This window comes from Euwallacea similis, chromosome 29 (genome assembly GCF_039881205.1).
Source record: "Euwallacea similis isolate ESF13 chromosome 29, ESF131.1, whole genome shotgun sequence".
Lineage (NCBI taxonomy): Eukaryota > Metazoa > Arthropoda > Insecta > Coleoptera > Curculionidae > Euwallacea > Euwallacea similis.
This window is the reverse complement of record NC_089637.1, coordinates 1,457,368-1,479,443: the sequence shown is the minus strand read 5'-3', so window position 1 is coordinate 1,479,443 and position 22,076 is coordinate 1,457,368. Positions and strand designations below refer to the sequence as shown.

Here is a 22,076-nt window from a genome sequence, read left to right as displayed (position 1 = left end):
TAGAGAGAGATTTTGGTATTTTACGGTTTTTTTTAATATAAAATAAATGCACTAGGCATGCTTCTTAGTTTCTGAAACAATCCTATGACGGCTTGCGACTCTTGTCTGACGAGTTTTAACAGATCTTTCGTCCGGTGGTCAAAGGGACCCTTTGAAAACAGAACGTTTATGAGTGGAAGAGACCAAGGCACTCGTTCTGATAGTGTTGTCTGTTCGACCTGGACGATCGCTCGTTACTACGTCTCTAGGTACTACGAAGATCGAAGGCGAGGTCCTGTTGTCTGTTGCCTTCTCCGATATGTCCGAATCTAAGTAAATCTTCAGTTTCCCTCGGAATACTGATGCGTACTTTCCCAGACTTGCTTGAAGCCAGTGGTTTCGTCCGCCACCGTACGTCCGGTTCCAACTTCCTCACGGATTTTGAAGTCGTAGACGAACTAGTAGCAGTCTGCTTTTAGTAGATGGTCTTCACTTCGACACCATTCCTCCCTTATCGGGAAGATCACATACATCTTCATAAAGAATGTTGGGTACTGGGAGCCGTATGGATATATATATGTGTATATACAGGGTGTTTCAGTTTTAACCCGCATAACTTTAATAGTGTATTGAACGTCCAAAAATAATATCAGTTTGCTATATAAACCAACGTCCAAAAAGGTTTCCTTTAGTAGATACACGGGGTTCAAATTTAATTACAAAATTGAAAAAATTAAATTTCTTTAAAACGACTAGAGATTCTTTAACGAAATTTTGGAGGTATTAACGACTGTAAATGACGCATATGTTTTACTGAAAAAATATTTCTTAGCTTTTCCAATGGCGTGCCTACCTCCATGTTAGGAGATATTAAAAAAAAAAAAGTGGTACGCTACTGACTTTTCTGAAAATAAAAATTATTTTTGGATTCCTCGTTTAGTTCTGGAGAAATAGTTTCTCTTGAGATTTTTTCGTCCGACTCACCATTTCTAAGTAAAAAAATTAAAATAATGTTAATTTACGTCCTAAATAAATAATTAGAACGTAGTGGTACCATCACTTTACTGGAAATTTTAAAAGAAAAGGAAAAAATATATGTACATAATAATAATTTTTGACGTAAAAATATTCAAAACTTATCTTTACTCTTTAATAAATGCGGTGAATTGTTTTCCTTTTCTTTTAAAATTTCCAGTAAAGTGATGGTACCACTACGTTCTAATTATTTATTTAGGACGTAAATTAACATTATTTTAATTTTTTTACTTAGAAATGGTGAGTCGGACGAAAAAATCTCAAGAGAAACTATTTCTCCAGAACTAAACGAGGAATCCAAAAATAATTTTTATTTTCAGAAAAGTCAGTAGCGTACCACTTTTTTTTTTTTAATATCTCCTAACATGGAGGTAGGCACGCCATTGGAAAAGCTAAGAAATATTTTTTCAGTAAAACATATGCGTCATTTACAGTCGTTAATACCTCCAAAATTTCGTTAAAGAATCTCTAGTCGTTTTAAAGAAATTTAATTTTTTCAATTTTGTAATTAAATTTGAACCCCGTGTATCTACTAAAGGAAACCTTTTTGGACGTTGGTTTATATAGCAAACTGATATTATTTTTGGACGTTCAATACACTATTAAAGTTATGCGGGTTAAAACTGAAACACCCTGTATATAGAGGATATTTATTAAACACACAAATTATACTAGGTCTATACACTAATTATTAAACAACACTACACTGCACTAGAACTGTCTTTTACTATGCTTTGTCTCGATGCACGATACTAGGTAAAACTCCCCCTGTGCCGCGTCACGACGCCCTTTTATGTCTCTCGGCAGTCCTTTTAGAAAGGTACGTTCCAGACTTCGCCGGAGAACACGGTCTAGACGGTGGTAGAGAGAGAGACCGTCCGAGTGGCGAGTGTACCGTGAACGAGAGAGCGCGAGATCCACGCTCAGTAACGGTCCCAACAAAGAACGTGATAAGACCGAGACTAATTCTAAAAAAAGTATGTTTTCCAATTATTTAATACGTTAGAAATGGATTTTAGTATAAATATAAAAATAAATAGGTGCATACATTTTCAAACTTTGTTGAAATCTTTCCGCTTTTTGTTCCATTCAAACTTTTAATGGAATTCGGTATATGGAATCAAAACTAACACAAGTCATTTATCAGTTAATTCCAATAAACAAGTTAAAAAGATATTGCAGTTAATTTACATGCCTTAGGTGGGTTATCGATTTGAATATTTGACACTCTGTATTTTGAATACTAGTCGTAGAATTTTGTTGCATCTACGTAGACGTTTGATCAGAAACCCACGAGTTACAAAATACCAATAATTTACGTAAATCGATCGAAACGAATTTACCATAAGAATGTTGCATGGTCTTTTAGAAAAGTAGCTTCCTTTTTAAATAAAACTTGTCAAACTGAACTTGTAAGAGAGAAAACCTTAAGGAAATATCATGGGAAAGTTCTTAGAAGAAAAAAGTAGAACACAAAAATTAACCTGGATTCGTGGAACTGAAAAAAACTCAGTATCCAAAGAAAACCAATAGGAGATTCAGTAGTTTTCCTTTCCTCATTAATTTTTTTCAAGTAATATATTAAATTCAAAACCTCTTCCTCAAAATCTCTTTTGTTGCTACAAACGAAAAAACTATAAATTCTTTCTACATACAGCCACGGCCTTATAAATAGCACACTTCTAAGAAAATAAAATATACAATAATTAAAGAAAAAGATCAAAATCTTTTGATATGTTTTATCCATAAACCCAAAAAAATGATTAATTTAGTATCAGTATTAATAATAGCACGTTTATAGTACTCTCAAATATCTTGGACGAATTATGGTTGAAACTGGACAATTGGCGTAATTATTTAAGAATGAATGAGGATATACAGGGTGTCCCTAAAGTTGAAATAAATCGTTCGGGAGATGAATGGGGAACCAACAACAAGAAAAAAAGTTCATATAAACATAGGTCCAAATGTCCTTTGTTTCCGAGACACAGAGTGTTGAAATTCACGAAAAAAAAGTTTTTATTTTTAAATTTTCAAACGACTTAAGATTTTTTAACCAAATTTTGTACATAAGTTTAAGATAATGATAGGTATAATCCAAAAAATTAGCAGCTTTAATCATTTAATACTGGCGGACATATAGGTGTCATGCGTCCTTAATAATAAAAAGTTGTAACGCTCCGTATAATATTTCGTTTAAAGTAGTCCATCATATGTACCAATGTATTCTGCAAATTTTTATCTCTTCTTCATTTGTTGTAAATCAAGTAGTTTAGCCATAAAAAATATTTTTTTCATTGAGGGCATTTTTACGCCAGAATTTGAAATTGCTTTTCCTTCGTTTTTTTTTCCAGAAATTCAAACATAAAATGGTTTTTATGAATGTCAAAACACAATTAAAGTCAGATAGCACTTGTGAGCTACTTTAGCACTATCCAAGACACACCGCGTGGAGGTACAGCCCACTTAGCATCCCTTGGCAGAGATCAAGACCTCACAGTTTAAATTATATGAGGTGTTCAAAATGTCCCCCTTCTGCATTAATACAGGCTCTAAGTCTTCTTTTTAAGGAGGCTTGAACTCTTTGTAGTACTTCTGGATAGTCTCTAATGTTTTCAAATTCATTAATTATTCTTTTCCTTAGTTTATATACATTATTAATGGGCCGTTTATAAACGAAGGGTTTTAAATAGCCCTCAAAGATAGAAATCACACGGATTGAGATCGGGTGACCTAGGAGGCCAGGGTACAGGCCCTTCACGCCCTATCTAATGTCATCCAAATTTGCGTTCTAATTCTTGTCTATCAATTAAACTAAAGTATGCAGGTGCACCATTAACACCACACATATTAACTCGAATGTTCAAAGGGACGTATTCAAGTAGTACATCTAATCTATCTCTAAGAAATTCAACATAAATTTCGCCATTTAATCTGTTTTCAAAAAAATATGGTCCGACAAGTGAATTGTTAACGATTCCCTCCCAAACTGAACAACTGAACTGTTGGTGTTTTTTTTTAACAATTGTGTGGGGGTTAACGTCCATCCATTCAAGTCTATTATGAAAATTCGTAATACTGTGTCTATTGAATGTTGTTTCATTAATAAACAAAATTATTTCACTGAAAGTAGGAATTCGTGTCAATTTGTTTACGAATCATTGACAGAAATTAAGACGTGGACCATAACCGTTTTCGGTCAGTCCTTGAACACGTTGTACATGATAGGGATACATGGAATTTCTATTAAGAGATTTCCATAGTGTAGTTCTTGGCTGGCCCAACACTCCTGAGATGCTTCTGATACTAGCAGAAGGGTCTAACCGGAATGTTTTTTTCAAAATTTTTTCTTCCGTATTAGCGTTAATTCGAGGTCTACCCTCTCTTCGATGTTGTATTAACTGTTCCGTTTCTCGCAACGTTCGATCAAGATTTTGAAAAGATCGTCGGTTTGGTACGTACCGCCGAGGAAATTTTTCCATACAGTCAGTCACGAAAGTATTCGAACAAAATAAAAATTAATATAATATTATTAATAACTACACATATGGCAAATTAAATTATTCTATGAAAAAGAGAATGTGTATAGGCACTTAAGAAAGCAAATGGTTATAAAAAGTATAAATTTGTTCAAACGATATTTGAAACAATCTTCATTTTGCCCCACAAAAATATTCGAACACAAATGAAGTGATTATATATTTGACCTATTAATATTTAGTAGGGCCTCCATTTGCTGCAATTACACCTTCCAGACGACGTGGCATGGACTCAACCAGGTTTTGGGTGACTTCGGCATTAATGGAGTTCCAAGATTCTAAGATACATTTTCTCAAACTTTCCTTAGAGGTGATAGAATAAACTCTAAGCCTTTTTTCGACTTCATCCCACAAATGTTCGATGGGATTCATATCGGGGCTATGTGGTGGAGTTGCTAATAAGTGTGGATTGTTATAAATCAACCAAGTTTTAACTATGTGCGCTATGTGCTTAGGATCATTGTCTTGTTGGAACCAATAATCCTCAGGCAGTCCTAATTTTCTTACACTATCTTTTAAATTATCTTTTAAAATCTGCAGATATTTCATTTTATCCATTATTCCATCTATAAAAACAATATTTCCAACACCACTTGCACTCATACACCCCCACACCATAACCGAGCCACCCCCGTGTTTTACAGTTGCACGTAAATTTCTCGAATCCAGTTCCGTATTCTTTTTCCTCCACACTTTTTGATGTCCACATCCAAACACATTATACTTGCTTTCATCCGAAAAAAGGATTTTATTCCAAAAGGAGTTGTCCTTGAATAAGTACTGTTTTGCAAAGTTTAGACGTTTTTCTTCGGTTCTTCTGGTTGATGAACGGCTTACTCCTGGGAACTCTACCATGAATGTCATTATTTCGTAACAAACGTCTACATAATTCTGGATGTACTTCTTTTCCGAACTGTGTTAAAACATATCCGGCTAATTTTGGAGCAGAAAGAAAAGGATTTTTTCTGTTTTCACGCAAAACCATTTTTTCCTCACGTTTCGTCAACTTCTTTGGTCTTCCTGATCGACGTTTGTTAATAATATTTCCCTCTGTCCTATTTTTTTTCAAGATGTATGAGATAGTTGACTTAGCTCTGTTTAATAAAAGAGAAATTTCTGTGTGTTTTTTTCCTTCATTATGCCATTTTAAAATTAATTCTCGTTCACGCGCCGTGGTTTCATTTCTTTTGTTTGCCATTTTCATAAACAATACACTAAAGTGGTAAATGATATTTAACTGTTAAATTTATAATGTTAACTGATAAATATTTGTGAATTGTGGTCAAAATGATACCCGGAGGCTATTTTTTTCCCTTCTAAAAATTTTACCTATAAAATGTTCGAATACTTTTGTGGTTCAAAGTACACTGTATTCCAAATAGCGCATAAACAAAATGGTTAAAAAAAAAGTTTTTGTTTATTTATTTATACACTGCGTGACATAGAAAAGAGAACACCCCGTAAAAATGATTTGATTTAAATAATTTTTGGTATGCATGTTGTTTACGCCAAAACAAATACTTCATTAAAAAGTTGAACAAATTTAATTGTTAAAAACTAAAAAAAATTTAATAATTTGTCGGTCCTCCGCGGTGTCTTATACATTCCTGTACACGTCTAGGCATGGATCTAATGAGGTGATTGATGTCCTCTTGGGGGATCTCATTCCAGGCTAACTGGACAGCATGACACAGCATCGCTAGGGTTTGCGGGGGATGGGGTAAATTATGCAACCTTCTACCTATAATATCCCATACATGTTCGATCGGTGAGAGGTCTGGAGATCGAGGTGGCCAAGGTAGCAAATTGACTGCATTTTGTTGGAAGAAGTCCATAGTCACTCTAGCCACATGTGGTCGTGCATTGTCTTGTTGGAAAACTGGATCAACAAGAGTTTCCAGATAAGGCACAAGATGAGGTTCCAGGACTTCTTGGATGTATCGCTGGGCTGTCATACTGCCTCTGACGAAAACTAAAGGTGACCTGCTACCATATGCAATGGCACCCCAAACCATTACCCCAACAGTCTGATGGACATGCCTCTGTATTGCAAACTGAGGATCCCATCTTTCACCCCGTCTCCTTCGTATTCTTGCCCGACCATCATGCATACCGAAACAGAATCTGGATTCGTCACTAAACACGATATTATCCCATTCCAGAGTCCAATGTATCCGTTCTTGGCACCACTGTAGTCGATTTTGACGATGATTTAAGGTGAGGGGTAACACGAGATAGGGACGGTAGGAAATCAATCCAAAACTTCTTATGCGGCGATAAATGGTTCGTATCCCAATGGGCCTTCCATACTCAGCGAACCACTGATCCGCCAGCGTCCTCGACGAGACGAACCTATCTCTTAGGGCCATAATTCGGAGTCGGCGATCTTGGCGTTCTGTAGTTCTTCGAGGTCGTCCAGTACCTGTTCTTCTGCCTGTTTGCCCTTCTTCGAACCATCCCTGACAGCATCTCACTATAGTGTTTACACTACGGTTCAATCTAGTGGCGATTTCCCTAAATGACAGACCAGCCTCTCGTAGACCCACTATTCGACCCCTCTCAAACTCGCTCAATTGATGAAAATTTCGCTCTATTCTGGTTCTAGGCATATCTCTACGCAGTTTCTAAGCACACTACACTCCAATAAATGTTATTTTCCAGTTGTATTGTTGATATTTTATTGCAATTTTTATATTTAAAAAAAACCTAAAATTCCGAATAACTCGTAAATACGTAGATAAATATGAGTGAAATTTTGATCGTTTCTGCTATACATATAAACAAACATGCATACCAAAAATTATTTAAATTAAACCATTTTTACGGGGTGTTCTCTTTTCTATGTCACGCAGTGTATATATGGATCCTCTTTTTCATAGAATAATTTAATTTACCATATGTGTACTTATTAACAATATTATATTGAATTATATTTTGTTCGAATACTTTCGTGACTGACTGTATACAATCTTCTTGCTTCTGTAGCATTCCTTTGAGCGAGGTCATACATTAAATGCATATTGACTAATTCGTTAACGGTTAAACGATCAATTATTGTTAAATGAATTGATATAGCTTAAAAATACACTAACAAATGCTCTCTAATTTCGATGTGTTTACTTCGCTAGTCGAACAAAGCAAAAAATCAAAACAAATCTTGTACGATAACACGGGAACTCCAAGAAGCGCTTAAGTATAAGGTAAGCATTGACGCGGCACCTTGGATAGCGCTAAAGTAGCCCACAATTGTTATTTGACTTTAATTGTGTTTTGATATTCATAAAAACCATTTTAAGTTTGAATTTCTAGAAAAAAAATCGAAGGAAAAGCAATTTCAAATTCTGACATAAAAATGCCTTCAATGAAAAAATATTTTTTATGGTAAACTACTTGATTTACAACAAATTAAGAAGAGTTAAAAAATTTACTGAATACATTGGCACATATGATGGACTACTTTAAACGAAATATTATACTGAGCGTTACAACTTTTTATTATTAAGAACACATGACATCCATACCTCCGCCAGTGGTGAATGATTAAAGCTGTTAATTTTTTGGATTATACCTACCAATATGCTAAACTCATGTACAAAATTTGGTTAAAAAATTTTAAGCCGTTTGAAAATTAAAAAATAAAAACTTATTTTTTTCTTAAATTTAAACACCTTGCATCACGAAAACAAAAGACATTTAGACTTATGTTTATATGAACTTTTTTTCTTGTTTTTGGTTCCCCATTCATCTTTCAAACGATTGACCTCGACTTTAGGGATACCCTGTATATACCCAACTTTGGAACTGGTCACACCTTTAATTATTCGTCAAGATACCATAATGAGATCTGCAATCAGTCCCCATGAACGGTTAAGTGCAACACTTAGATTTTTGGTGACGGGACGGAATTACGAAGATTTAAAATTTTCCACTATTATATCCCCGCAAGCTTTATCGCAAATTATTTCCGAAATGTGTGAAGCCATGTACAGTATGTCCACAGATAGAAAACCCAAGAGGACAAATGGACAAAAAGTGTTGTTTTCCGACAAAAAGTTATTCTTGATAAAAGTCTCTGCTTCTCCAAAAAAAAATACGATTTACGAAGATAACTTTTTTATGCAGAGTGCCCAAAAACTACGAACACATGAAATACTATCAAGAGTAAATTAGCTTTATTTTTGATTTTAGAGCAAAATGGTAAATAAAAAATATATTTTAAACCCTATCCAAAGTTTACATACAAAATTCCACTATTCCAAAATAGTTTATAAATAATTCAAAATAAAAGTTAGTAGATATTATTTATTCAAACACACCTCCCCCGTATTCGACGCATTTTTCAAATTTAATATTGTGACATTTGTTGTTGTGCTTGTTGTGAATACGTGAAATGAGGTGAAAAAGGTAAAATTCGAAATTGTTTGAATTTTAAAAGAAAAATAAAACTTGGAATACTCAGTTAAATTTTTGTATGTAAACTTTGGATAGGATTTAAAATCTGTCTTTATTTACCATTTTGCTCCAAAATGAGAAATAAAGGTAATTTACTCTTGATAGTATTTCATGTGTTCGTAGTTTTTGGGCACCCTGTATAAAAAAATTCAAAGTTATCTTCATAAATCGTATTTTTTCAAGCTGCAGAGACTTTTATCAAGAATGACTTTTTGTCGAATAACGACATTTTTTATTCATTTGTCCTCTTGGGCCTTCTATCTGTGGACATACTGTATAAAGTATTAGAAAAATATATGAAGGTGAGAACAAAAACTTTATTGTTAACAACATAATTAGCTAGAGAACATAACAACTAATCATTTTTGGCCTTTATATTCCTGATAGTTCAGGGGAAGAAATGCCGGATTGTAAGACGTACGGTTGTAGACGCTGGTAGACAGGATGTGTCGATGAATTGGTGTATTGATTTAGATTTGTTTGAGGATTTTGGAATACTATTTCGGTACACCAGTTAACATGCCCTAATTGTGCTTGGAATAGGATGTCATTGCTCAGATTTTCTGCATATATTTTAGTATGCTCTGGAAGGGTTCGCAATTCATGTGCCGTGGTTTTTCCGATCACTTCACATTCACCATCAGTGTTATTTAGTCTTGCACTAATAATGTCTAATATCTTGTCGGCTTTATCTCTTGTTTGGACAAAACGTTTTAGCCTTTTTGATTTGCCAGAATATGTTCCTCGTTCACTTAATGTGATTTATGTGTTCTCACATTATCAGCAGTTGAACAAGGAGGTGAAGGGGAAGGTACAGAAACGGTTATGTCCTCGCGACTTTCATGAATCTGTAATATAACAAAAATATTGTTGTCACGCTTGTTGATACTGTTTTTTACGTATTTATATTATAAACAATTTTCAGTTTCCTACTTCTGAAGCAGAATGGAAGATTGCTCAGAGATTTCAAGAATATTGTAACTTGCCTAACTGTTTGGGCGCAGTGGATGGAAAACATGAGAATACAATATCACCGCCCAAAGTTATAACAGCTTAGTGCTCATGGCTATATGTGATGCAAATTATGAGTTCATTATGTGCAATTGTGGCATAAATGGACGCGTTTCTGAGGGGGGACTTATAGGATGTGCGTCATTTTGTAAGAAACTAAAAAACGGAATTTTAAAACTACCGGGTCCAGAAACTTAGCCAAACAGCTCAAGAAAACTTCTTTACGTATTTGTAGGAGACAAAGCTCTTTCAACACGTCATGATTTTATGAAGCCTTTTAGCCAAAAAGATCTTAATCATGAGAGAAAGATATTTAATTATCGGTTGTCTCGTGCTAGATGTAAAATTGAAAATTTGTACATTTGGCATATTAGCTGCACGCTTGCGAATATTTCATACAGCCATCGCGATTAGCTTACACTCTGTATACAAAGTGGTGATGGCTCATTGTGTTCTCCAGAATAAAAAAAAAGAGTTCTGAACAATATGCTCCAAGAGATGATTTGGATCAGGAAAATAGAACCGAAGGAACCACCGAATTAGGACTTAGAGCTCATCTTGATACATTAGCAGACTTGCAATGCAGTCATGGTCGCAAGAGTAGCATAGAAGCAAATCAATCATGTGAATTATTTATGAAATATTTTAACGAAAAAGGAGCACTGTATTGGAAAGAATTAATAATACATTAAAGATTTATTGTCAATATATATATACAGAGCGTACCAATTCAAATTTCCCACCTGAAAAATTTCTTAATTAAAAAAAAAAAAGCTGAGACACGTCGATTTTGTTTTCGAGGGGGACACATGGTGGCCTAAGTGTTAGTGTCTTGGAACCTGCCCCTTGGACAGGGGCGTAATGTATCCTTAAATTTTAAATGACACCCTATCTTGACTGATACCTCAATTTAAAGATTTTTCAATTCTGATTACAACGGTATATGACTTTTTTAATTTTGGTTTAGATGTGGCAAGAAAATCATCATTTAAAGAATAAGACAAGATATCAATGAATATGAAAATGTTATTTAGTTAAATGTTCAAATTGTCCACTTTCATACAATAATAAAACTTTTGTTCCACTTCCCAAGGAACATTTCGAAGCATTCCGGGTCTTATCGCACGACATTCTATTGAACAATTTCAATACAAAAAACTGCATACATACATTAATTCAACTTTTTCATCTGTTTTACTTTAAACGAGAGAAGTAAATATCCCATAAAATCATTACAAAGTTCTACTGTTATATCCCATTTTTCTTATGTGACATCTAATTGTTTCGGGATGAATTTTTCGCCCAGTGGTCTTCTCCAATTCTGCTACGAGATATGGGGCACTTACACCAGGTTGTTTTTTAATTTGTCTTCAAAATAAAATTGTTATTCCGTTGAGTTATCTTCAAAGGTCTTCCAGAGCGTTGTAAATTACTTGCAGATCCTGTCGATTTGTACTCTTTAATAATTTAATGAATGGTATAAAAACTTATTCCAACTCTTTTCGATATGTCTCTAAGATTTCTCATCCTGATGGAAGTTTTACTATGACTTTTCCTTTATTTTTTCATCACATAATAGCTCTTCAAAAAGTTTTTGACAAAATGATCTTAAATGAATCAACAAATATTTATCGGGTACTAGTGGAATTTGAAAAGAAGAATGTTCTCCAAAAATACCAAACAAAGTGCATGAATTCTTTTTTGGGTGTACCTGGAGAACTTTAATGTTAATTTTCTTTATGACCAAAGAGACATTGTGAGTTTTTTTTTTTGTATGTGTAGATGATCCTTTTTTGCATAAATGAATAAACGGTTTTTTTAACTTTTTCGTTTTTAGTCTCTCAAAATAGTCAATGTATAATATTCCCTGAGGTGTACGAATACTTTTCTGACCTACTGTAATTCGATGAACTCTCTTGTAAAATCGCGGGACACTACTCTTAAGTCTGACATGTTCTAACAAATATTTTAATCGAACTAAAACTAAACTTTTATAAGTACCTACAATGGCTCAATAACGTGAGAACTGCTTCACACGTACCATCTAATCAAATCTGATTCGGATTGGTTCATTTAAACTGCGCTCGTAAATCGAAATGGGTAAATTTTTTTTCCTAGGTTGATAAAACCTTTTTTTTACATTCGTATGAAATTTGAGCGGAATATGTTGATCAGTATGTGTTTTATTGTTTTACGTTTAGTTATTTGTTTACGGTGCGAAAAGTTTGTCTGACGATTTTTACTACGAAAAAAAAATTAAACAACGAGTTTCCTTGAAATTTTGTGTTTTCAATGGAATTGCAGCTACGGAATCATTGAAAATGTTGAAGAAGTGTTTTGGGGAGTCTACTCTATCGAGAACGCAAGTATTTGAGTGGCATAAAGCATTTAGTGAAGGTCGTGAGGTCGTAGAGAACTTGCCTCATGCGAGTCGTCCATCCACCTCTGTTAATGACGATAACATCGAAAAAGTGCAGGAAATTGTGCTCGAAAATCGTCGTGTTGGCATTAGAGAGATAGCACAGGCTCTCAACATCTCGTATGGATTGACTCAACATATTTTGGCTAATCTTTTGGGTATTAAGCGCGTCGCCGCCAGACTCGTACCAATAGATCTGAATTTTTTGCAAAAACGACGTCGAGCAGAGATTGTAAAAGAGATGCGTGCCAACGTAGCTGATGACTCTACATTCATCAAACGCGTCATTACTGGTGACGAGACGGTTTATGAATATGACATCGAAACTGCCCAACAATTTAGCGAATGGCGCGTCAAAAATGAGCCAAAGCAAAAAAAAACACTTGAAAATCGGTCGAAAATCAAGGTGATGCTCATTGTTTTTTTCGATTACCGTGATGTGGTTCACCATGAATTCGTTCCAAAGGGTTAAACGATCAATAAGAAATACTACTGGGCGGTTTTGAGGCATCTACGTAAAGCAATTCGTCGTAAACGGCCGGATTTGTGGGCAGACAATTCATGGATTTTTCACCATGATAATGCGCCGTCACAGTCCAGCCTGATTGTGACTGAATTTTTCGCCAAATACGAAACAAAATGCATCGCTCAGCCACCGTATTCGCCGGATTTGGCTCCCTGTGATTTTTCCTGTTCCCGAAACTCAAATATCCGCTCCAGGGAACGCACCATAGTCGATCGAGGCCATAAAAAATAATTCTCTGAAGGAATTAAAGGTCATCCCAGCCGAGGCCTATAACAAATATATGGAAAATTGGATTAACCGTTGGCATATGGGTATTGAATCAAAAGGAGCCTATTTTGAAGGCGATAATAAAGATTTGTATTAAAATACATACAAATGTTTTTTTTTAACCAATCCGGGTCAAATTTGATAGTATGTTATTGCTTTCGCATTGATGCGTGTACACTCATCTACGTATGCATCTACTACCGTCCATAGCGGCCTTTATACAAAAGTTTATACGTTGTTTTCAAGAGACTTCCCTTTACGAGTAAATTATTATGAAGAATTTTAAAAAATGAGTGTTGTGAGCTGATGAAAGCGAGTTTCAGCAGAGACCGTTATTTCAATCAGCACAACCAACATTCGTATGGTATTGATAACACAGGTCTGCAACTAAAAAACTGCATAGGTTCTTTCATCTGTTTCTAATAGATTTTTGCATGTTGATTCTAAAAATATCACTCAAAAATTTCCATCACGTCAGGTTTTCTTGCAAAAATTGAAAAAGTTATATTCTTTTGCGAACATAACACAGATCTGTAAGTATAAAACTGCATTGTAACGAATATATTATTTTGATTTTGGAATATGCTAGAATAAAAAACAAGCTTTAAATCAACTAATATCGAGAGGTTTTCCATAACGTACAAGAACTGCTCACGCCTATACATATAAGAACGAATATATTTACATACAGTGAGATTGTGAAGTCCCGCAAAATTCAATAAAACGTGAAATAGCTACTTTTGGAGAAAACCGTGAAACACGTCAATTTTCATTTTGAAAATTAAGTTTTTTCATGTAAATGTCTTACCACCTCTTTCAACTCCCTAAGAGGGGTAACAACCCCTTACAATTTTTTAAATGGGAAGAGGGGTTGTGCAACACCTCATATCAAACGGAATTTAATGCCCTGTTCAACAATGCATTTATTCAAATGTCTGTGCTTCAAGTTCCCGAAACTGTCTGAAGCCAAGTTAAAAGAGTCACTAGCCCTGAGATAAGAAAATTTCTAACTGATTCCCTTTTTTGGAAATAACAGGAGACAAGGAAAAAGAAACGTAGGAGTCTTTCAAGAATGTAGTGCACAAGTTTTTGGGGAATACTAAGGACTCTGATTACAAAACCATTGTACAACGCATATTGGCTGCATATGAAGCTTAAGGATGCAAGATGAGCTTAAAAGTTCATTTTTTACACCCCCATATTGATTACTTTCTTGAAAACTCGGGAGCTTACAGCGAAGAATGGCGTGAAAGATTTCACCAGGATGTCCGTGATTTTGAAGGACGCTACCAAGGAAAATTGGACGTGAATAAGTTAGCTGACTACCGTTGGATGCTCAATCGAGGAACCAAAGAAGGAAATCGGAAACGAGTTCGGAGAAGCATCGAAGAGAAAAAGAAAAGTAGACCTAAAATTGTTTACAAATATCAGAACCAATTTTTTGATTAGTTGTAAGAAAATAAATATATTTGGTTCATTGTAAAAAATAAGTGTTTTTATTACAAATGTGTTCTTATTTTGCAAAAAACCTCTACGTGATGGGATATTATGGAAGTCATTTTTGGAATCTGTGACCTTCAAACCATATAATTCAGCAAAAATAAATTTTTTTGTAGACTTGTGTAATCGGCTAATTGTTCACAATTATCAACATCGATTCATTGAAAATGTGTGGGATGAGATCTTGGACAATGATTTGGAAGGGCCGATATTTTTACCAAACTGTTTAAATGGACGAATTTTTTTAGATTTCCTCAGAAATGATCTCCAGGAACAGTTTGATGAAATACTTCTTGCAGCAACGCGTAGTATGCGGACTCAATTAGACGGTGCACCACCTCATTTTGCTGGCTTACAAGAGTATTTTTAGATGCAGAATTTCCGGAACGGTGCATTAGTCGCAATTGACCAATTCAATGGCAACTGAGATCTACGGATCTCACATCTCTTGATTGTTTCTTTTGGGGCCACATAAAAGGTATAAGAAGAGTCAAAAAAATTTGTTGTAGTATTGGCATTTGTGGCATGCAGTCACAAAAATCTTTTACAGTACATTCTTTATGGTGCATAGTTACGAGGCTGGCAGATCTTAACGGGTCATAACACGCAGTGTAAATACTACGTAGCTAAAGGTAGAAGTGTGTGGTGATCAGTTGGTGCAATGTCACAGTTCGAGCAACGGGCGAACATCAAGTTCATCTGCAGATTGGGGAAATCTGCTTCAGAGACCTTGTTAGCCTTACAAACAGTTTATGGTGACGATCCTTTAAAAAAAAACAGTCATTTACGAGTGGCTTTCAAGATTTAAGAATGGACAGGTATCGCTGGAAGATGACAATCGCATGGGAGACCTTCAACCTCCAGAACCAAAGAAATGGTCGAGCGAATGAAACAGTTAATCAGATTAAACCGCGGAATGACCATCAACGGGTTGGCACAAGAAGTGGGGATCTCTCATTGAACCATGCACGCAATCGTGTCAGATGATTTGAAGATGAAACTTGCCAGTGCAAAGTTTGTCTCGCGGCTGCTGAACCCGGATCAAATGGAAACTCGGAGGTTGACTGCGGCCGAATGTTTTGGAAAAAGCATAAAGAATCCGACGTTTCTTCAGATAATTGTTACCGATGACGAGACTTGGGTGTACGCTTATTACCCGGAGATAAAGATGCAGTCATCAGAATGGCACACATCGTCCTCTCCTCGACCGAAGAAGTCACGTCATGTCAAATCCAAAACAAAAGTAATGCTCGTTGCATTTTTTGATAACGAAGGTGTGATGCACCATGAATTTGTATCAGCTGGATAAACTGTTAACTGCCATTTTTACGTGTTAGTTTTGAAAAAACTGAGGGAAGCAATTCAAAGCAAACGCCGCGGAAAATGACAAGGAGAATGGTTACTGCATCACGACAATGCTCCCTCACACACATCGCTCACTGTGCAGGCATGGCTTGTGAAAAAAACATTCCAGTCGTCTAGCAGCCTCCCTACTCACCGGATTTATCGCCATCGGATTTCTGGCTCTTCCTCAAGATCAAAAAGAGCCACGAAGGTAACCATTTTGACACCATAGAAAACATCAAAACCAATGCGACGGCTGAACTTCGAAAGATACCACAACAGGACTTTGATCATTATTTTCAGCATGGCAGCAACGATGGAGCAAGTTTGTGTATTCAAGAGTCTACTTTGAAGGTAATTAAGTAAATGTTTACCTATGTTGTCATATTAAAGAATTACAACGAAATTCCAAGAATTTTTTGACTCGTCCTTAGTCTATCATACACATGTTCATGATGAGCAGGACCTCCGTAACACGATACATAATGCTGCATTAACGGTTATGCCGCAAATGTTACAACGTGTGGAAGATAGCATTCTTCGTCGAACGTAAATGTGTTTAAATGCTCAAGGACAAAACTTGATGCATCTAATATTTTGATTCTTCATTATCGTTATTATTATTTTAGTATAAATATGTACCTATGCATAATTAAAATTTATTTAAACTTTTTCGCCAATATAATAACTTCTTTGTTTTATGTTTTTGTCCATATTTCTATCTATTAATTTATTACATTTATCAAAGTACTGGTTTAGTTAAACAATAAACTTTTCATTCGGTATAACAAACAGTGCTTTTATCTATGTATCAGCATCGTACCAACTATTTCTCAAGATGTATGTTACCAAGTGTCCGATTGTGTTTTTAACGAATAACTAAAAAAAGGAAGCAGATAGAATTTTTTAAATTATTTTTTTAAGATTTCCTAAATGGTCCCCTACACCGTACTGAAGAGCTTATCCGCTATTAAAAAAATCATGTATTTTTTACTTTCTTTTACTTATTTATACTATTCTAAATGTGGCTGGAATTAATGCAAGTTCATGTAGTTAATAATCCTAAATCTAAAATAAAAAGACGCGAGTTCTTGCAGGTCCTTGCACATCACCATACCAAGCCCCACTTGAATATTAGAGGTACAATAAGGATCATACCAATCAATATCAAGTCTCGTATTAAAGAAATCTGCGATAGTCAGAATCCAAGGTCTTCAAATACTATTATAAATGAGACAAAGGGACGCTGTTTGTTTTGTGACTCAAAAAAGAATAGAATTACGTGATTTTTTTCACTAGCTCAGAAAGGACGATTATAAAAGAAGGATCCAATTTTGCGAAATAATATGCCGACGAATTGCAGATGATCCTCAAATTAATCAAAAATATTTGCGTTAGTGACGAATCAACTTTTTTTTAAATAGACATATTAATAAACATAACTGTAGATACTGAGACAATGAAAATTCGCATCTATTTCAAGAAAGTCACACTCAATTTCCACAAAAAATTAACGTTTGGGCAGGAATTTATGGAAACAATTATTGGGCCACTCTTTCTGGAAGAAAATTTTACTGATGAACTGTATTTGAACCTTTTACAAAATGCGATAGACATAGACCCCCCTAATCGTCCAATCTTTGGAAAATCAAGTTGATCAGAATGGTACTTTGGAACTTGATGAACATAATATACATTTCTAACAAGATAAGGCTCTTCCTTACCAGTTCGAGAATGGCTCAATAAACGACTTCCGGAAAAAGTGTATAGTTACATATTTTTGAATTCGGAATGAAAAGGGCTTTAAGCATCTAATATCAGAACATCCGAGCCGTATTTAAAAAATGAACTTGATGATGGTTTCATAAAGACGAAACGTCGGATTAAAAAACTGACAATGCCACGTTAAAGGGTATTAAAAGATGCTGCGGAAAAGTGCCATCGATTTTGATCTAGGTATAGTATTAACGCCAGAAAAAAATGATATGTAAAATAAAAAAATCAATTTTTTAAAAAATATCTTAAAAACTAAAAAATGTTTTGTGGGTTTCTAAACGCTATTTTTTTAGGCCTTTGATTACTCAACTTTTCTCCCATTTACCCAAATCTGTATCTCTTACCATTTCCAAGATTCCCATAATAGCCCTCCTTACCTCGAATACAGTGTATATGATGATTTGTTTATATGAAAAATATAAATATAATAAACGATGAGATAATGATACGATAATTAAAATTTACTTTAAATATTAAATGTGCTGTTTATAAGACCTTAGCTGTCTATGTGATGAAATTTGAAAATCTTTAACTATTTCATTTCAGCTTGAGCTTAATCATTAATTTATTACCAAAAAATTGAAATCATATTATATTACAACTTCATGCAACAATGCGGACGTATTTTTGAGATATCAATTTCTGAACGAGATTTACTTCTGAACATGTCTGATATCAGTTATTTTTTCTTGCCAGTTTTAGCTGTCGATGCTCCAAAAAAATGTTTGGTACCTTTGATCCTATTATTAATTAATTCGTAGATGATAAACCGCCTAGATAATAGGATTGCCGTTTTAATCTGTATGAAGGTGTTCATTATTTTGAGTTTCCTCCAGAGTGTTTATTTTTGTCCTCTTAACTACAATACCAAATTTTTAAATTTATGAGCACTATATAGGGAGGTTGCGGTAATTCGTTGATTGTGAAGCTGATTTCCATTCTATTTGGGACCATTTGTAATCGTCTTCTGAGGAGCTTTGAAGGCTTCTAAAAATCCGTATAAGACAATTATTTAAATCTCATAAATTTGATTAAAGTATAGGAGAGATCACACATTTTTTTCGCTTTCGTTTAAAACCTTGTAAATATCTTCGGCAGTCATCGTTCTGAATAACACCAGTAATAGTCCTGGATGATGTGATTAGTCATAACTAGAGCATCAAATCAACTTTAACAATTTCATTAAAGAAAAGAAAAGATCAATTTGATTATAAGAAAATGACCGAAAATACAAACACTTTGGTAATGTTGTTAGAAGATCTAACAGTAAACAAATGTTAATTGCATTTTACTATCAAATTATATTTTGGTAGTCTGAAATTCATATAAATAAGTTTGATTTTGCGGTGAAAGTGATAGGGAGTGCAGACCGAAAGATCGGGATTTAACAAAAAAATTTAAAAACCACAGGATGCAAAAAATACCCTTTTAAAAGTAAGGGAATTTTGGTTTATTTCTCTACTTTAGAAAATTATATACGCGCTTTCAAGGTTATAGACTAAAGCTAAAAAATATAAGATATCTCTTGTACTTTAATCAAATTTATAAGGACTGAACAGGCTTAGAATTTATAAGAAGGGCCCTCACAGTTCCTCAGAAAATGTATTTTAAATGATAACACCTAGATTGGAAATTGACTTCCATATCAAGGAATTACAGCAATTTCTATGTACAACGATCATAAAGTTAGAAATTAACGTTTTATTTCCAGTGATTAAGATAGAACGCAATTATGAAGACCCGAGAATAAAAACTCTGAGCTAAATAAGACTTAAAATAATAGACACCTTCATGCAAATTAAAACTGGCATTAATACTGACATGGAATTTCTTAATTTAAGACAGTTTTTGGTTTTCTTTGAATACCGGATTTGTCACTAGTTTTGTTAATAGATATATGGAAGGCGACTGTATTTAGTTTTACAATATACAGGGCTTGTTACGACATTATGCTTGACCAACATTCAATAACAACAACATTCAAAATGTTCAAACTTAACGTGGTTATTTCATTTATAATTAATTTGCTTTAAACTGAGCCTATGGCTATAGAAGAGCCAATCACAATCATTTCCTTTGTATATTTTCACAACACATTTTTCCCTCTATAAACAGGCAGGTGCTCCTTTGCAACTGATTTTAATGCTGGTGGAAAATTCTTACTGTTTTTCAATGAATGTGACTTGTTTTATCTATTACAACACAAATGTTTGTGTTTTAAATAATTATGGGCTTTAAATCTATTGGACAGCTTTTAGAATTTTGCGAATTTTGTCCGGACGTTTTAAAATCTGTCTTAATTGACCATTCCTCAGTAGTTACCCACATAAGTCGGTTGAACGCATTTTTCTATTAATCTATTCAATATATGTTAAATTCGTTAATGACAATTCTGGTATGTCTATTTTTTCTGCCGGGTTTTAAGCACAGAAAGAAAGAAAATTACAAATAACATTTTTACAAAATTGGTAGAGGCTAATTAATGATTTCGTCGTTTTGACCGATTCCTCTTTTTGCTAGGTACCGATGCTTTCTGTTTAACAGGAGGTGAGGTTCCGTCTATCTTTTCATTAGTCTTTGGCAATATCACTTCCTGTGTATCCATATGATTCGGTGCATTTACTAACTTCATTTGGCAGATTAAATCATTGTCGTCTACAATGCCTTCAGTCGCTGTATCTGTAAATGTAAAAAAAATAAAACACATTAATTTCAAAATACGCAAAACAAAAACTCCAAGATAAGCAAATGACTAAAAAAATGTTTAACGGCTAAAAGATCTGAAGTGAAAAGGCGCACTCAGAATGTTAGATACCTGTCAAAACATCAGTTAGCATGGCGAAACATCAAGACCCTTAAAAAAGATAATTAAAAAACTTCAAAGTTATATGAAAAATAGAGAATTTCATAAGTTAAATATATGCTAGCATGCTTGATAATGGGTACAGAATTAAATAGAACGCCCCTTACATCGTTACCAAGGACCCATTATCAAAAAATGATGTGTGGTGTTTTATTCGGTGAGTATGGGCAACACTTGGATACCATTGTTTCATTACAAAAATCCAATAATAAATACAGTATTTTATGTAACTGTGATTCGTCATTTTTTGACATTAATATTTAAGTCAACATGTAGCATTTATACAGTAGTTACACACAATCTATGCCAAGTTTTAATTTCATGGGCATCAAAAACAAACAGGGGGGGGGGGGGTATTTACAACTGCTTTATGTAATATCAAAATGGTACGCTTGAGTCCACGTTAAAAAAATCTCGTCGAATATCCCGTGCGCAATACAGAGCAATCACCTGTTGTATCCTATATATCTGCATCCGTCTTCAAATTTTACATACACGTTCATAACACATTGTATGTAGGATATCCTGTTTTGATCCTCAACGGTTTTCAAGATATCTGTATTGGGAAAATGGTCATTTTTGCATTATGACGGCCACAACTTCCGAACTGTTTGAGACAGAACGAAATAACACTTACATTCGTTTTTAAAGTAAAAAGACGTAAGGCGAAATTTTAGCGATACAATTAATAGTTAATTAAAAGACAACGCAAAATAAAGCAAAACGTAAACACTCACCACCCACTGTTTCATTGCAAAGAGTACTGTTAGGATCCGCTAAGTTTTTTTCCGATCCACCACACATCTCATTTCCGTTAGTACCATCAGTCTCCACCTCAATTTCATTGACATCTAATGGAAACTCCACATCGCCATCCATTTCTGAATCGACTCGTATAGTTGGCCCTCCTCCATAAATTCCATGAAAGAAGTCCCAGATAGGCTGAGATACGTCAGCTGCCTCATCGGGATCAATATTTTCTGGATCTATTTTAGAGTTGTCTATAGGACCAGGTGGTTCTGAAGTTTTTTTATTCACAAATGCATGCCACTGTAAGTACCACGACATGGAAAGATAATGCGTACGAGGCCATTCCGTTTGGGTCCGGCGGCTAACCTTGAAAAAGCAAAATGATTATACAGTATTACACTAGTACTTGTACGCTATGAGAAACAAAATAAATGCCATAAACTTGAAACAATTTTATAAACATACGTACGATAAAAAAAGAAAATTGAAGATACATTTAAAAAAGAGTCCTGAAAAATCGCCTCCTTCTGTCTTCATTAATAAGTACGATGCCTGACATAACCGTAATAAATGGGATACGCTGTACAGAGTGACAAGAAAGTTCCCGCACTTTCG

At 34.6% G+C, this 22,076-nt stretch overlaps 2 protein-coding genes and 1 pseudogene across 2 annotated transcripts in view; 2 read left to right on the top strand and 1 right to left on the bottom strand.

Annotated features, from left to right (window-relative positions):
* The first annotated feature begins 461 nt into the window (after nucleotides 1-461).
* Nucleotides 462-10,708, top strand: LOC136417690 (uncharacterized; annotated as a pseudogene).
* Nucleotides 10,709-12,112: 1,404 nt separating this feature from the next.
* On the top strand, nucleotides 12,113-12,907 carry LOC136417689 (protein GVQW3-like). The gene is made up of 2 exons (XM_066403509.1): nucleotides 12,113-12,116; nucleotides 12,321-12,907. Exons 1-2 carry the CDS (start codon nucleotides 12,113-12,115, stop codon nucleotides 12,905-12,907), a joined length of 591 nt encoding a protein of 196 aa, XP_066259606.1.
* A 7,002-nt stretch (nucleotides 12,908-19,909) lies between these two features.
* Usp20-33 (Ubiquitin specific protease 20/33) overlaps nucleotides 19,910-22,076 on the bottom strand; it is a 36,591-nt gene continuing 34,424 nt past the window's right edge. The window contains exons 17-18 of the mRNA XM_066403415.1: nucleotides 21,449-21,827; nucleotides 19,910-20,527 (exon numbers count right to left, since the gene is read on the bottom strand). Of these exons, the coding sequence (XP_066259512.1) occupies nucleotides 20,328-20,527; nucleotides 21,449-21,827 (579 nt within the window). The 3' untranslated portion in view covers nucleotides 19,910-20,327. The remainder of the gene's footprint in view (nucleotides 20,528-21,448; nucleotides 21,828-22,076) is intronic.